This window comes from Acomys russatus, chromosome 31 (assembly GCF_903995435.1).
Source record: "Acomys russatus chromosome 31, mAcoRus1.1, whole genome shotgun sequence".
NCBI classification, from domain to species: Eukaryota; Metazoa; Chordata; class Mammalia; order Rodentia; family Muridae; genus Acomys; species Acomys russatus.
The window spans coordinates 10,312,799-10,329,121 of record NC_067167.1 but is presented as its reverse complement, the minus strand read 5'-3'; the positions used below and the strand labels follow the sequence as shown (position 1 = coordinate 10,329,121).

Here is a 16,323-nt window from a genome sequence, read left to right as displayed (position 1 = left end):
TAAAAATTAAATTAAGCTCATCTGGAAGTTGAGCTCAGTAAATGAGTCCACAATTAGAATGGTACTAGCATGTGATGAAGGTTGTGAGTTTACCATGATGATGATTAGGATGGTGGTGGTGATGATGAAGGTGATGATGATGAAGGTGATGATGGTGATGGTGATGATAATAACCATAAGGATGATGGTTGCGGCGGTGATGATGGTGGTGGTGGTGGTAGTGATGAGGAAAATGAAGATGATGATATGGTGATGGTGGTGGTGGTGGTGATGATGATGATGGTGGTGGCGGTGGTGGTGGTGAAGGTCATAGTGATCATTCCTTTTCCTTGAATCATACTCAAAGCACACGCAAGTAAAATACTTTGTTGCGCAAGATGACTATAGACATTAAAAACTCAGTAATATGCATGCCACAACACAAGGACACCTAAATGCTAACAGTTCAGAATCAACAACACAGAACCCAATAGCCACATTTCACTCCACGACATTACCCAGGAAGCGTCCAGGCCAACACCCTATCCTGGCCCCCACTGACACATACTACCTGGCTTTCCTTTCCCAACATGGCAAGAGGGGAGTCTTCCTGTCACCTACGATAACACTACGCCCTCTTACTTTACCACTGCAAAAGACAGGTTGTGGGGGCAAAGGAGGTGAGTCTCCATCAAGGAAGGCCCAAGGGAAAACAGTGGAGTCCCCTGAAAAAGGGAAGCCAGTTTCAGGTCTAAATAGAGGCTATGAGCAGCACTTGACTAGCCAGAAAATAGATGAAGGGTTAACAGTTTGTGTTTCAAAGACACCTTGAAAGAGACAGAGATTACAACAATCAAAGGGAAAAAAATGGATAGAAAGTGCAGTAAGAAAAAAAATACCAACATCCTGCCCAGGAAGGGAAACAGATCAGCAGAGTAGGAGCAGCCCAGGGCAGGGGAAATCCCAGGCCCCTCAGAGATACAACAGGAAAAGAGTAGAGATTGTGCAAGGTCTGATACACTCCACATTGTACAATCACTGCTAGAGAGTGATTGATCACCCACCATATGCATGGGGCGCTTTAAGCTGCTTGTGAGCTCCAGGCATCTTGGAGAACAAGGTAACGGGGATTTGAAATAAGCTGAAGAAATGGTGTTTACAGCTCTCAAAAGAGCCCAACTAAAGCCAAAATGAATTAACACAGCTATGCAGACAGTTACTGCACAGCGCCATGTGGGCAGTATTAGCCAGTGCCTCTGATTGGTGAAGTCTGTACACAGGTCCTAAAACAGGCTAACTCTACTTCCTGATGGCTTAAAAAATAAAACAACTCTCTGATAAACTCCAACACCATTTTCCCCTAAGGTAGACCATGAGAGCACCAGGCCTAGAGGTCGCTGACTGAATTGTGAGGGGGGAAAAAAATCCCTTTATCTCAAAGGTTTAGAAACTTCCTCGAAGTTGAACTGTTTCTGCTTCGCTCCTCATGCTGCTCTGCTGTAGGAATTAGATTTTCAACGGGCTAGATGAGTGCAGGCAATCCAGGAGAGAGGCTTCCCAGGGTCACCTGGTGAGGTGAGCTCATTCTCCCTCAGCATGCCTATAGCATCTCCCAGAACCAAACAGTGAATAGAAAATGATCCTGTGGGCTCATGAGGCGTGACTTCCCCCAGAACAGAGCCCATTCCAGGCCTCAGATGTGTTCTTCACACCCTTCAGAAAGCAAAGGTATCGGAAAGAGACTCCAGGCAGATAGTCCTCTCTGGTGTATTAGCCGAGGGAGCATGGCTGCCGTGACAAGTGGGCTTCAGAAGGTGGCGCACGCCTTTAATCCCAGCACTTGGGAGGCAGAGGCAGGAGGGTCGCTGTGAGGTCGAGGCCAGCCTGGTGTACAAAGGGAGTCCAGGAGAGCCAAGATAACATAGAGAAACCCTGTCTTGGAAAACCAAAACCAAAACAAACAAACAACTAGAATCTCATTGCTATGGTGCAGTTTCTCCTCAAATAATAATCCAATGCAAGTGAAGTCAACCAGGTAGCAGGAAGCCTCACGAAATCCTCACCTGTGCTCTCCCAGGAGCTCGGAGGTGGCTTCGCTGGGGAAACACTGGACGTGACGAGTTGTAAGGTAAGCCAAGTAGAGATGAGACATAGATACCCATGGCTCCCTTTTTCTTACCATTTAGGCCTATAGTTGGCGCCAAAGGGTCTAAACTAAAATGTTCTCAGATGTTTTTAAAGCTCCAGGGTCGGGCCTTACAGGAAATGTCCAGTTAACCAAATCTATTGCTGGTCCCAGATGTCATCCTGCCACTGACTTTGGCCACTATGTGGGTTCTTCTTTCTTCTGCCCGTCCCCACCCTTTTCCCAACCTTTTAAGCCCCCTAACAATAGATAGGAGAGAGAAAAGGATAGAGGGGACAGGGCCCATGTTGTTGTCAGACTACTTCCTGCTGATTAGGGGTGTCAAGTTCCTTGGGGCAAGTCTGATCTTCACTGTCAGGATATCTTATTTCTTCTTCCCATTTCTTTGTAGATGAATCCTTAACAAACCACAGCCAACCACCAACAACAATAACAACAACAACCTCTCGTGGTCCTAGCATTTATGTACCTTCTGAAGAGTACCCAGAATTCCAAGCATCACAAATTGCAGAAACTATCTTCAGCTGGCAGAATCACACACACTCCCCCCCCCACACACACACACAGTAGACCATGAGGCAAATCATAGTCAGCTGCCGTGGATGATCTGAAGCAGCCTCATATCCCACACCTGGGATTAAGACAAAAGCATATTCTTTTTTTGCTTTATTTTTGTTTTTGTTTTTCGAGACAGGGTTTCTCTGTGTAGTCCTGGCTGTCCTGGACTCACTTTGTAGACTAGGCTGGCCTCAAACTCACAGACATCCACCTGCCTCTGCCTCCCAAGTGCTGGGATTAAAGGCATGTGCCACCACACCCAGCTAAAATCAATCTCTCTCTCTCTCTCTCTCTCTCTCTCTCTCTCTCTCTCTCTCTCTCTCTCTCTCTCTCTCTCTCTCACTCTCGTTCAAAAACATATTTTTATAATATTTCTGTGTTAAGAAAAAAATTCTCACTACATCACCCCTCCTATTCTGGGTCTGACTTGGGTCCACCATAGTTGCCAGTATGTCTAGAGATCCATCTTATTCATTCATTCATTCATTCATTCATTCATTTGTTCATTCATGAGTGGGGAAAGGGGAACAGAAGACAGTGGGGATCCTGACTCAGTACTCAATTACTCATCCACCAGCTACAAAGCCAAGATAGTGGCTATCCTAGTTTGCTTTCTCCTGCCTTGGTAACATCATGGTCAGCTTACAGGACCAGCTTACAGAAGAAAAGTTTTATTTCACCTTTCCATCTGTCATAAATAGCTGTCAGGGCAGGAACCTGAAGGTAGGAGCTAATGCAGGCTATGGAGGAACACTGCTCACTAGCATGCTCTTCCTGCCTCCTTGGCTTGCTCTCTTATACAACCCAGGACCACCTGCTCAGGGCTGGCACCGCCCACAGTGGACTGAGCCCTCCCACATCAATCATCAATCAAGAAAATGCCCCCACAGACTTTCCTAGGTCAGTCTCTTCAAACTGTTTTCTCAATCAAGGGTTCCTGTCCCCATATGACTCTAGGATGTGTCAAGTTGGGAGGAAAAGTAGCATAGCTTCCTCACTTCTCTGCCTCAGTTTCTGTATCTGTAAACCTGGGGGACACCATTATTATTTCAACAAGTTCTGAGGGACTCATGCAAACTAATCAGTGAGAGGATTGGAGCAGTGCCTGGCACGTGTTGAGTTGTCAGGGTTTTGGTTGTTATTATTTCTATTTTCAAGCCTGTGTTTCTGCTCTAGGCTTCTGTGCCATTGGCCTCATGAAATTCATAACTGGCATAGGAGACAGACAGACAGACAGAGTGCAATAAGTGTGTCTGGGTTTCTGTGGCACAGTACACAAAATTCAGGAAGAACAGGTGAGAAAGTCTTCCAAAAAGAGGTGGCATTAGGCAGCTGGGAGTGGTGGCTCATGCCTTTAATCTCAGCACTCGGGAGGCAGAGGCAGGCAGATCACTGTGAGTTCAAGGCCAGCCTGGTCTACCAAGTGAGTCCTGGACAGCCAAGGCTACACAGAGAGATCCTGTCTCGAAAAACAAAGCAAAGCAAAACAAAACAAAACAGAAGAAGCGGCATTGGATTTAGCCTCAGAGAGCTGGATTAGAGGAACAGGATCAGCCACCCACCGCTTGAATAACCTTGAAGAGAAGAGTGAGCTGGAAACCCAACCGTTGGCACCCACATGAATTTTGACAACCACAAGAGGATGAAGACACCACTGCCTTCCAAGGGGACCAGTCTTCTGGAACATTCTCTCCATGCCCAGGACTATGCACAGGGATGGACACCCCCACAAATTCTCCCTACAGAAAATCTGAACCTATGTGTTGGAACAGAAAGGCCCAGGCTGCTCCGTGGTGTAGAAAAGGCAACAGGGCAGCAGGCCCGGTTCAGTACAGTGAGCACAGCAATAGGAGGGGGGAACCATCCCTGGGAGTTCCGCAAGGCACAGAAATCCCAGGTCAGATCTCTGCCTCAGCCCCTTCAGGAAATCCTGTCACTCAGCCAGGACTTATATACAGCACAGAGTAGCCAGTTCCACCGAGCTCTTGTGGATGGTCAGTCAGGCCTCACCTACCTTCCCTTTCTAAACAGGGAAAGGAAAGTTCCAAAGGGTAGACATAGACATGAGAAAGAATTCTCCAGGCACTCATCAAAGCAAGATAAAATAGTTTAGCTCACCTTGACGACTAGAGCCTGGAATGGAAAGGAGCAAGCATCCTCTCAGCATGCTACTGCCTTTAATCCCCCTCTTCCTGGGATTGGTTGTGCAAAACACCTGCTCCCCAGCTGAAGCACCAGGACCGGTAAGATCAGCATTCCTATGTTTTTGTTTGTTAACTTTCACAATGGGTTTTGTTGTGTTTTTCCCATATAATCTTGGGGCAAAAGGCCCTGCCTGGACTTCATAAAATATCTAGAGAAAACGTGATCCTAAACGTGAGAGGCTGTCCTTCTGGTGTCTGGCTGAGTTGGCTGTTTCTTGTCTGCCTTTTCTATGTCTCTGCAGCTGGAATCTGATTTTTGTGCTGCCGTTTCTCTTTCCTAGGCTTGGTTCAGAACACCTTTCTCACCTTGGGTACCTACCACCCCATCTTCCCAAATGTAGAAATCAAACCCGGCTGTGGGAAGGTGCCCAAGGGAATTCTGGGGTAGATAAGTGATGCCCTTGTTGGTGACAGGAAACATCAGAAATATTTCCAAAAACTCATCAGACACTCACACGCACCTCCTGCCTTCCTCAGGGGCCTTAGTGGGAAGACCACAGTGACCTTCCTTTCAAGCCTTGTTCGGTGTGTCAGTACTAAGGACCCCAGAGAAGCTCACACAGGGCCATCCCAGTGTGAGGTTGAGTCTCAGTATTTAAGAGGTGTTTGGATTTTTGGATCTCCTCACCAGACAGAGCTGCCACTGCTGCTGCTGCTGCTGCTGCTGCTGCAGCAGCAAGACACTCCAGCTGTGCTGTGAGAGCACTTCCCTAAGAACGTGGCACACAACACCATGGGTACCTGATGGGTACCTCTCTAGCCCAGACGTTAGAGAGGGTTGCATTTGAACTGCGACTTGGCAATATTTCAAAGGACAGGTCCACACGGCTCCCCACTGCACTAGCGGTTCAACCCTAGGCAAGTAAGTTAGTCCCTCTAAGATTCAGCTGCTTTCCCCAGACGGAGCTCTGCAAATGGTAGGAAGTGCTGTGGGTCCCCACCGTTATCTTCAGCATGGAGGGCTTGCCTCTGTGCAGGTACTCAGCCTTGACCATGGTTCAAAGCTGAGTTTGTTCTTCGGTTGGTTTAAGTCTGTAAAATGAATCATTCCATTTGAAAACAGTAATTTGAAAGTCAGACATATGTGTGTGTGTGTGTGTGTGTGTGTGTGTGTGTGTGTCAGACATATATATGTATGTATGTGTGTATGTGTGTATATATGTCTGAGTACATATATGTACATATATGTGTACATATATAGTATATGTGTATATATGTGTATGCATATATATACATATGTGCATATCTGTGTATACATATGTATATACACATATATACATGGTGTGTGTGTGTGTGTGTGTGTGTGTGTGTGTGTGTGTGTGTGTGATGTAAACTTGCTATGTAGTTAAGGATGACCTTGAATGCCTGATCCTCCAGCCTCTACCTCCTGGGTGACAGAATTATAGATCTGTACCACAAACTCATGATTTTGTGCAATATTGGGGATTGAACTTAGGGCTTCATATATGCTGGGCAAATATTCTACAAACTGAACCATATCCCCAGCACAAAGAATTCCTTTTAAAAGAGAGTTAAACTGGACATTTAGAAGAAAAACTCAATATGACATCAACTCATCCATCTTCCTAAAGAGAAACTCCAGTATAAATGAAACCCTGCTTTTAGAAAAATTGGACCTTACCACAACAGCTAAAGGGAATGTTGCCTTGCTCTATAAGTAATAGCCAGGGGCACTTTGGTTCACAATGGTGGCCAAATGAAAGCTTCTAGTAAAAATAGGGGTTGCTTTTCTCTGTGCCACTTGTGTGCTTGAAGAAATGGCTAAGCAAGGAATCAAGAGACAGATAAGTCATATGTGTGTGACCTTGGGCAAGTCACTGCATATTCCAACCTACCTTCAAGTTCCCAGCCCCACCACCTTTGTAATGAGACTGATGAGCCTTGCCCTACTCTCTGGAACAACGAAAATGTCAGGTGACCCCTTGGGGAGGTTGCACACCCATGCAGTGTTCTGGGGCTTGGAAGATTTCATCCTCCGCAGACTTTGCATAGAGGGAATGGTGTTGCTCCTACCATTCCAAATCAGTGCTGAGCTGTTAGGGTGACAGAGAAATGTGAGAGATGCTGTCATTGTCCTGCACTGCCTGGAATTCTTTGAGAGAGAGAGAGAGAGAGAGAGAGAGAGAGAGAGAGAGAGAGAGAGAGAGAGAGAGAGAGAGCAAAAACTAACAACTGGAGTCCTCAGGCTGTAGGTCAATTGGCAGAATGTTAGTTTAGCAGTCCCAAGGCCTGGGGTTCTATCTCTGGGTCTGCGTGTGTTCGCTGTGATAGAACACACCCAGGGCTTGGGAGGGAACAACACAGGGATTAGAAGTCCAAGGTCATCCTTGGCTGCAAAGCATGTTCGACGGGGCATGTGGCTGCTTAGGAGTCTTTTTCAAAACAAAACAAAACAAAACAAAACAAAAAACCCAAAACAAAACAACAACAACAACCAACCAATAACAAACTGCTGGAGTACTTGAAGATTAGCAGAGGAAAGAAAGACTGAGTATGGTTTTGTGGACGAGGTGGTAAAAGCATGCCCTCAGAGGACCGAGGTTAGTTAGCCTAGGGTAGGGAAGCAAACACTCCTGCGAGGCCACATCACCTGTCAGGCTCAGGAGCAGGATGAAGAAGCGTTTCAGGAACCGTTGTCTATCACTATGTTCCTCCGGGCACTGTGCCAGGTAGCTTGCAGCGGGCCTGTCGTGGAAAGTGGTGCAGCTAACAACAAAGCGGGAACTCAGGCAAGGCTGCACACTGGGCAAGGTGTAGAATTGGATACATACGCCATGTTGGCCTCCCAAGGTTTAGTCTGCCTTTCACCTATCCAGGAGGGTCGGCTCCAGCATCAGGGGCAACGGGACCAGAGTCTGCCTGTATCGTTCATTTAAGCAGTTAATTCTGGGCCACTTTACGAGGCCAAGTATCTGCTCCTAGTATGTCTAATGTCCCAGTAGGTTGATTTAATGTGCACATTCTTGCTGGCCGTCATGTGTCAGGCAATATGCTAGGGGCCCAGGCTATGACAATGAACAACAACAACAATAACAACAACAATAATAACAACAACACCCTTGCTCTCAGGCCACCTGCTTTTCGGTTGGATTGAAATGTAAATCCTACAGCTCTCTCTAGGACAGAAACTGTCTCATCATAGCATTTAGCACAGCACTCGCCCCACAGAAGATATCCCAGTGGAAACAATTCTGAAATATTATCCTTGAAGACAACTGATGGATGAACAACTGATCTTGATTAACCTACTGGAACATTAACCACTTGAAACGGGTCCCCTGAGACACAGCTCAGGTTCCTCGTCTAGATAGCTGTGAGTGTTGACAGGTTCTAGACCGAGGGATGGTGCTTGTGTTTAGCCCAAGCAGAATCCCCTGTCCACATCCGCAGCCATGGCAGACATTACTAGCTGATCACTGATTCCGGCACTCTCTCCAGAAAAGACTGAAAGCAGCAAGCGAGTTGATACCAATCAACCTCATTGGGGTTCCCAACTTTGCAGTGGGATGAAACAGGTAAAGAAGTAGCCATAGCAGATATTTTGCAAGGCTCTGATAACAGGAATTGGTGTTCTTTGCTGTATTTGCACAGGGGAAAAGATGTGATAAGAAGTCTTTTCTAACAATCAAGACAGAGTGCCAGTCCTGCTCGATTATTTCGGCAGTCAAGTGTCCACTTGGCTACAGCATGGTTACCAATGTCTCTTTGGGGGTTCGAGATTGCAGGTATGCATTATGACAAGGCAAGTGTGTCTGTGTTTTGGTACCCTAAAAACTGTCACTCCAAATTGTCACATCCTGTCTCAAATACTGCATAGTAGTTCCAGGATTTATCTCTTACTTCTAAGACTATACTGTCCCCAAACTTAGGTAACTCACAATCTATGGACTTGGGTCTAAATCTTTATGACTATTGACTCACATCTTAATACAAAATTGCATTGTACATATACACTCACCTTTGTCTTGCTATTCTTTGTTTGCTTGCTTGCTTTTCAAGACAGGGTTTCTCTGTGTAGCCTTGGCTGTCCTGTACTTACTTTGTAGACCAGGCAGAAATCCACCTGCCTCTGCCTCTCGAGTACTGGAATTAAAGGCATGAGCCACCACAACATCTGGCTGCTTCTTCTCCTCCTCCTCCTCCTCCTCCTCCTCCTCCTCCTCCTCCTCCTCCTCACTCTATTTGAAATCCTGTTCCATTTGAAAATGGTTCTCCAACCGAAGAGATGGTCTGTGGGTATGTGAGTATGAGAACCCGAGAGGCATTCCCCAGCACCCCGTTTGAATATAGCTGTGGGTGCCTGTGACCCAGCATTGGAAGCCAAAGAAAGATGGAGACCACTGGCCTGCCAGCCTAGCCCAAATGGCAACTTTTACAAGTCAGTGAGAGACTTTCTCTCAAGGGACAAGGTAAAAAGTCACAGAGGACATCCTGCCCTAGCCTCTCTGCTCATGAGCATAAGCATATGCAACACACACACATGCACACATATGCACACAGACACACAATTAATTAATTAATTAGGGTTCTAATTTGAACATGTTTTTTTAAAAAAGGTATGTTGCCTTGGCTGCATAGCAAGATCCTGTCTTAAAAACAAAGTAAGTTTTTAAGCCTCAAGTCTGGACCTGTTACAATTAGAACCGAGGGATAGAGGGTAGAAAATTTTTGAGCATTGTTGGGTGTCTATATTACATTCTTGATGGTCATTTCAGATCCAGAACTCTCATAATTCAAGGCTGGTCCTGACAAAAGGGACAAGCGGGTCTGCATGCCTACCAACAGTACAGCCAGGAGGCCCAAAGGCAAACACGATTTTTTTGTTTATTCAACTAGCCGACTTAGAAATGGGGCAGTGTTCCATGAGTTAAGTTTTTAATTTCTACATTATATACATGTGTACATGTTTGTGGGTATTTCTGTGTGTGTGTGTGTGTGTGTGTGTGCTCACTCATGTGTGCCCACATGTGTGTGCTCTTTCGTGTGCACGTGTGTGTATGTGTGTGTGTGTAGGCTGGAGGTTGGTACTGGGTGTCTTATGTTTTGAGACAAGGTCTCTGAGTGAAACTGGAGCTCACTGGCTCAGCTGGAATAGCTGACCGTGATCACACCAATACTATAGAACCACAGTTTCCCAATACTGACTGGCCTAGAGTTAGCAAGTGCATGTATCAATTACCCAATTAATGAATCAGTTAACCTGAGTGTGAGAGCACATTTGCAGTGACTCTCGTTTTCCTATTAAGATTATATCAAAGTTCAAGGTTAAAATTATATGGTGTCTTACTAAGTATGTCTAGGATAAAGAAGACACGCTGGAACAAAAAAACGAATACTAAATACCAAGAATCCTCCACTTACTCCTCCTCCTCTTTTCTCTTTTCTTCTCCTCTCTCTCTCTCTCTCTCTCTCTCTCTCTCTCTCTCTCTCATACTACACACACACACACACACACACACACACACACACACACACACATTTTTCATGGATGCTGTTCATTTTAGAATTGAAGATTGTTCATCTGTCTTTCATTTATACTTTTTTAAAACCCCTGACTGGTTCTTTTGTTTTATTTTATATTTTTGATGTTTTAAGAAACCACTTTATAGAGGTATGACTAGCATACGAAAGCTGGTCCTATGTAATGCACAGAGTCCAGTATACCTACAATGCCATCACCACAAGCGCCCCATAAGCACTCCCGTTAATTCCATCCGTCTCACTCCATCCTTTTTTCCTCTTTGACAAAAGCCCTAACCCACAATCTCCTATCTTTGTAAACTGTACATGTACAGTTTTAAAGTTGACGTCATTGTTAGCTATAGGCATAGACTTTTTCTTTTCTTTTTTCTTTCTTTCTTATAATTTATTCATCTTACATCTCAATTGTTATCCCCTCACTTGTATTTTCCTATTCCCACCCTCCCTCCCTCTTTTGTGCTATCCCTCTCCCAAAGACCTCTTGTTGGGGGGGGGGGGGAACTGCTCCTCCCCCACCATCTGACCACAGCCTATCAGGTCTCATCTGGAGAGACTGTATCCTCTTCCTCTGTGTGCCGGCAGGGCCTCCCAGCCAAGAACTTATCTGTGTAACATAAGCAGAACTTGGCAAACACTCCACCTCCCCCTCATTTTGCCCCTGATGACCATTTATTTTTATGCTATGCTTCTGTCTGTTTCCCTCTCTGAGCTTCCTCATCTAAGCAAGATGGTGTAGTGTTTGCCTTTGTGTGTTTGACCTTTTTTCCCCTTAGTGTGCTACCCTCCAGGTAATCCACATTGCTTAGGAACTGCATAGTCTCAGAGCTGGAGCAGTGGCTCCGCAGGTAAGAGCACTGGGTGCTCTTCCAGAGGGGTCCAGGTTCACTTCTCAGCACCTACGTGCTGGGTCACAACTGTGTGTGGCTGCCGTCTCAAGAGATCTGATGCCCTCTTCCGTCCTTTGGGCACATAGAGCACAGACAAGCAGGCAAAACATTCAGACAAATAAAAATAAATACATAAAATTAAATAAAATAAAAACATTTAAAAGGCAAATTGTGTGATGGCCTATTTTAAGGCTAAATAATATCCACTGTATATGCAATGTTCACTATTCTCTGTGGCATATGCATGTTTTTTTTTTCCTTTATCCAATCACCCATCAGTTAAAGCTTAGGATATTTCCCTGTTGTGGCTATTGTGAAACTGCTACAATTACTATGAATATATACCATATAATAGATCATATATATAGTGATATCTATGAGATCTTCATATCAATTTCCTTGACTATATTCCAGGTGTAGGGTTGATGGGTCCTGTGATAGCTATATTGTCAATGTTCTGAAGAGCTGTCTTACACAGCAGCCACACTGACTGGCACTCCTAGCAGCACTGAACCCTTCTCTTTCTCCACATCCATCAGCATTGTCCTAGGGGGCTTTGGATAAAGCTCTCCTAGTGTGTGTGAGCCAATGCCTCATTGTCAAGCTTTCAGTTCATGCCTTCTGGCTTAGAGACACACTTTCACACATCTGAGGGCTTCTCCGAGAAGTTTAGGGCCTTCATTTCTGCTGTGAGTCCCCTCTGTCCCCTGTCCGGCAGAGATGTCCCTGCTGGCATCCTCAACCTTCTAGAGAGTACGTCATATCTGCCCCTGCCTTAACTGTCCACAAAGCAGGTGTCTCTGCTGTCTGTTAGTCAGTTGCATTTCAGGAACTGCTCTAGAGGAACTTGCCCTCCCACCCTGCACCCCCAATCTTTTCATATTCATTTTTATTGTATGTGTGTGAGTGTCTTGCCAGCATGTGTGTCTGGGCACTATGTGCTTACGATATCTGCAGAGGCCAGAAGACAGGGTCGGATCCCCTGGGACTGGAGTTACAGATGGTTATGAGCTACCTGTGTGGGTGCTGGGGGTTTAACCTTGCTCCTCTGGAAGAGCAGCCAGTGCTTAACCACTGAGTCATCTTAAATACACACACACACACACACACACACACACACACACACACATTTAACAACAGCACAGCTGAATGATGAAAGAGACTATATTCATCAAAGATGGTCTCCACTCTCAAGTCTTATCCTAGAATGAGCTAGACGCAGAGACCCCCATAAGCAGAAGGAGGCCTTCAGCGTCCGTAGAGCTGCTTGCTAGAGCTATACCTCACTTGGTGCTACAAATTGTTCTAAGGGACATACCACCGAATCTCCTCCACAGACGGTGTAGTGCACGTTGCTAGCTACATTGTAGCATCTCAGAGGCAGAATTCCCCTACAGAAATGGTATCTGCAATGAAGATGCTGATCCGGAAAAAAAAAAAGGAGATTGGTTTTAAAGGCACAGACCCTGTGCAGCATAACTCATTACCCTTTCCTTCCGTGAGCTGGTTGTTAAAATGTTCAGTGACAACATGAGGCCTACTTCTAGACTCTCCCAAGACTTACCATCATCCTTTATTTCATTTAATAACTTCTGACATCGCTGTGTATGATGGTTAATTTTTGTTAATGCCGAGTCACCTTGGAGGAGAGGACCTCAGCTGAGGAGTCGCCTTCGACATGTTGGCCTACAAACATGTCTATGGAGCATGTTCTGACTGATGATTGGTGAAGGAGGGACCAGGCCGTTGTAGATGACCCCACCCCTGGCCAGGTAGTCCTTGGCTATATAAGAAAGTAGACTGAGCGAGCTAAGAAGCAGCATTGCTCCATAGTTCCCGCTTCCCTTCCTGCCACAATTGCCCTCAGTCATGGACTGAGACATGTTTAACTGTCAACCAAATAGACTCTTGTCACTCCCCAAAGTAGCTTTGGATCATGTCATTTATCATAGCAATAGAAAACCCTTTATCTTCATTGTTTCTCAATTTTATTTGACCATCTACAACAATTAAAAATAATTCAAGATTAAGCTTATTCTATTTAGCAAGCCAAGTGATATATATATATTCTTTAATATGTATATTTATTTAATATATGGTGCGTGTGTATACATTTACTACAGCGTGAATGCATGTGAAGGGCACATGCATTTATTAGTAATAAACATATTTTAATACATATATATTAAAACCTAAATTAAAATCTAAGGCTTGGCACTGATAAGATGGTTCCGTGGGTAAAAGTGCTTGTCGTACAAGCCTGATGACCTGAGTTTGGTTCTCAGAACTTATATAAAGGTGGAAGGGAAAAAAACACCTCGACAGAGTCATCCTCTGACCCTCACATGCATTCGTGCTATTGTAAATGCACACACACACACACACACACACACACACACACACACACACACACACACATATGTATATATATATATAATAAGATCTAGGACAATCGCACCACCTGACATTAATTCCACTCTTACGGTCGTGGGTTAACATCCTCTCTTTATTTTCCGAGATTTTTGTTTGAGATCAGAGCATACAGCGTGGTTCTCCCTGGATGCCGCCACATATGTAGGAAGGACTTCCTACAACCTCAATGCTGTCCAGGACACTGGGGACCAGACTGCATGGGTAAGTGACGGAGCCTTTGGGTTTTGAAATGAGTTTCTCCAGGTCCCAGAAATAGGACAGGAAGGAAGCATAGGCAAAGAAAACTGTGAGGATGGTTTTCTAGAACTTTGTGCTTCATCTATATGCAGAAATCTCTCTTTTCCCATCCACCTTTATACAGAAACCTGCTTGATGCAGTTAGTGTTCTCTCTTCAAAAGAATTGGAACCAATCCTTCTGGCACATTTCTACAGACCCAAAAAACAGGAGGCTGGGGCAGGAGAATCATGATTCTGAGGCCAACTTGGCCTGTAAAGCAAATTTTGGGCCAACCTAGGCTATTATAGCATGACCCTGTCACCAAAGAAAAGGGAGAAGATGAAAGAACAAAAGAAAGCAAGACCCTTTGTAAGTTATAAGGAATACAATAGAAAGAATATGCATATATCAGATGCATGTGAATCAAGGAGAGTATATGTTTATGTGTATATGTGTGTACATATGCATATATAAGAAGGCAAAGTCCAAAGAAAGAGCATTTGGCACTTATAACCCCGCACACTTTTCTTAAGAATAAATTCCATTACAACATCCTAAAGACTGTTATTTTCTTTATCTATAATAACCATGTGTGTGGTGGCGCATGCCCTTAATCCCAGCACTTGGGAGGCAGGCAGATCTCTGTGAGGTCAAGGCCAGCCTGGTCTCCAAAGTGAGTCCAGGACAGCCAAAGCTACACAGAGAAACCCTGTCTCAAATAAATAAATAATTAATTAAAAATAACCATGAAGCATTCTAAAATTTTACATCTAAGGACTTTAAACATCAAAAACTATAATGTTGACCTCAAAAGACCTGAGAAAGTACATAAAGGTAGCTTTATTTGGGGTTATATGAACATGTATGCATGCTGTATTATGGTTGGTTGGATGGTTGACTTTTTGTCAACTCCATACAAGCTCGAGCCATCTGGAATGAGGGAATCTCAACTGAGAAAGTGCCTTCAACAGATTGGACTATTATAGGCAAGTCTAAGGGGAGTTTTCTTGGTTAATGGTTTATGTGAAATGGTCCAGCCTACTGTGGGCAGTGCCACTCCTGGGCAGCTGATTCTGGGTAGCACAGAAAAGCAGGCTGAGTACAGCATGGCAAGCAAGACAGTAAACAGCATCCTGCCACTGGCTCTGCTCGATCCCTTCCTCCAGGTTCCGGCCCTGACTTCCTTCAGGACAGGGCTGCGATACGGACACATAGACCACATAGAGCATTCCTTCTGCCGGCTTGCTTTGGGTTACGATGGTTATCCCAGCAATGGAAAGCCAACTAACACAGCCACGCATAGGTAAAAATTAACTTCAGCCAGGTTCCACTGTAGGAAGTCTAGTCGATAGTAACCTAATACTTCCGTGACCAATCATAACATTTGCTAGCTGAAGCTGATTATAGATGCCAATACCCAAATATCGGCCAGTCATTTCTGTGTGGGCAAACTATGTGAGTCCCTTCCCCAGTAGTCAAAAATCTGAAATGTTTAATGTTTAATTCGTTATGAATCTGCCACTTGTTCCCTAGCTTCTAAGGTGGGGTGGAAATAATCTCTCTGGGATCCAGTCACAAGGAGATGTGTTTCCTTTGCTTTGTGTCTGCCTGACTAAATAACTGTTCGCAGCCACCTAAGTTCAGAAAGACCTTTCTAAAGACAGGGAGGGGAGAAGATAGTTACTCCCACACTGACACACAGGGACTCTACGTGTCTGGATTAATTTTGATCTTGATGTTTTTCTATCTACCTTCCAAATGCTTGAGTTCACTCTACACACAAAACTGTCTTCTGCTTGTTTTCCCATAACTGATGATTAAGTGAATAATGGCGCCCACTTCTTCCACATTCCAGCCATTAGGTATAAGGATGCCCCCGGGCTTTCCATCATCTCATATAAATTTTTGAATATTCCCATTTTGACTAGGAAGATTCAGGTATTTGAAGGGCATGTCTTTCCAGTTTCCCTTCGGTCGAGGCTAAGTGATACACAAGGCACCAAAGGTTACTATATTTCCATCTTGTCCTCTACCTAAAGCAGAGCTTGTTATGGAAAGAAGAGAGGGGAGAAACCTGTGGTGTTTCCAACTCCTCTCTTGGTATCTTCGCCTTCTCTAGCCAATGCCTCCAGTGTGTTTCTTGCCCTGGAAAGACAAAGCTGTAGAATTTAGACATCCCAGCCGCTCTATTAATTGATCAGCTCCCAGCTTTACTCCATATCCTGATTTTATTTCTGCGCTGTGACAAAAATACTTTGACAACAAAGCAACCTGGGGGAGAAGGGAATTTATCTCATCTTATAACTCCAGGTCATGCCCATCACTGTGGGGGAAGTCAAGGCAGGAACTTCAGATAGTTAATTAAATGCACAGTCAAGAGAAGAAAGAAAGAAGAA

The 16,323-nt window shown here is 44.8% G+C and overlaps 1 protein-coding gene across 1 annotated transcript in view; it reads left to right on the top strand.

Annotated features, from left to right (window-relative positions):
• Nucleotides 1-4,678: 4,678 nt before the first annotated feature.
• Nucleotides 4,679-16,323, top strand: part of Stab2 (stabilin 2) — a 168,347-nt gene continuing 156,702 nt past the window's right edge. The window contains exons 1-3 of the mRNA XM_051172938.1: nucleotides 4,679-4,926; nucleotides 8,500-8,633; nucleotides 13,795-13,910. Coding sequence (XP_051028895.1) covers nucleotides 4,822-4,926; nucleotides 8,500-8,633; nucleotides 13,795-13,910 — 355 coding nt within the window. The 5' untranslated portion in view covers nucleotides 4,679-4,821. The remainder of the gene's footprint in view (nucleotides 4,927-8,499; nucleotides 8,634-13,794; nucleotides 13,911-16,323) is intronic.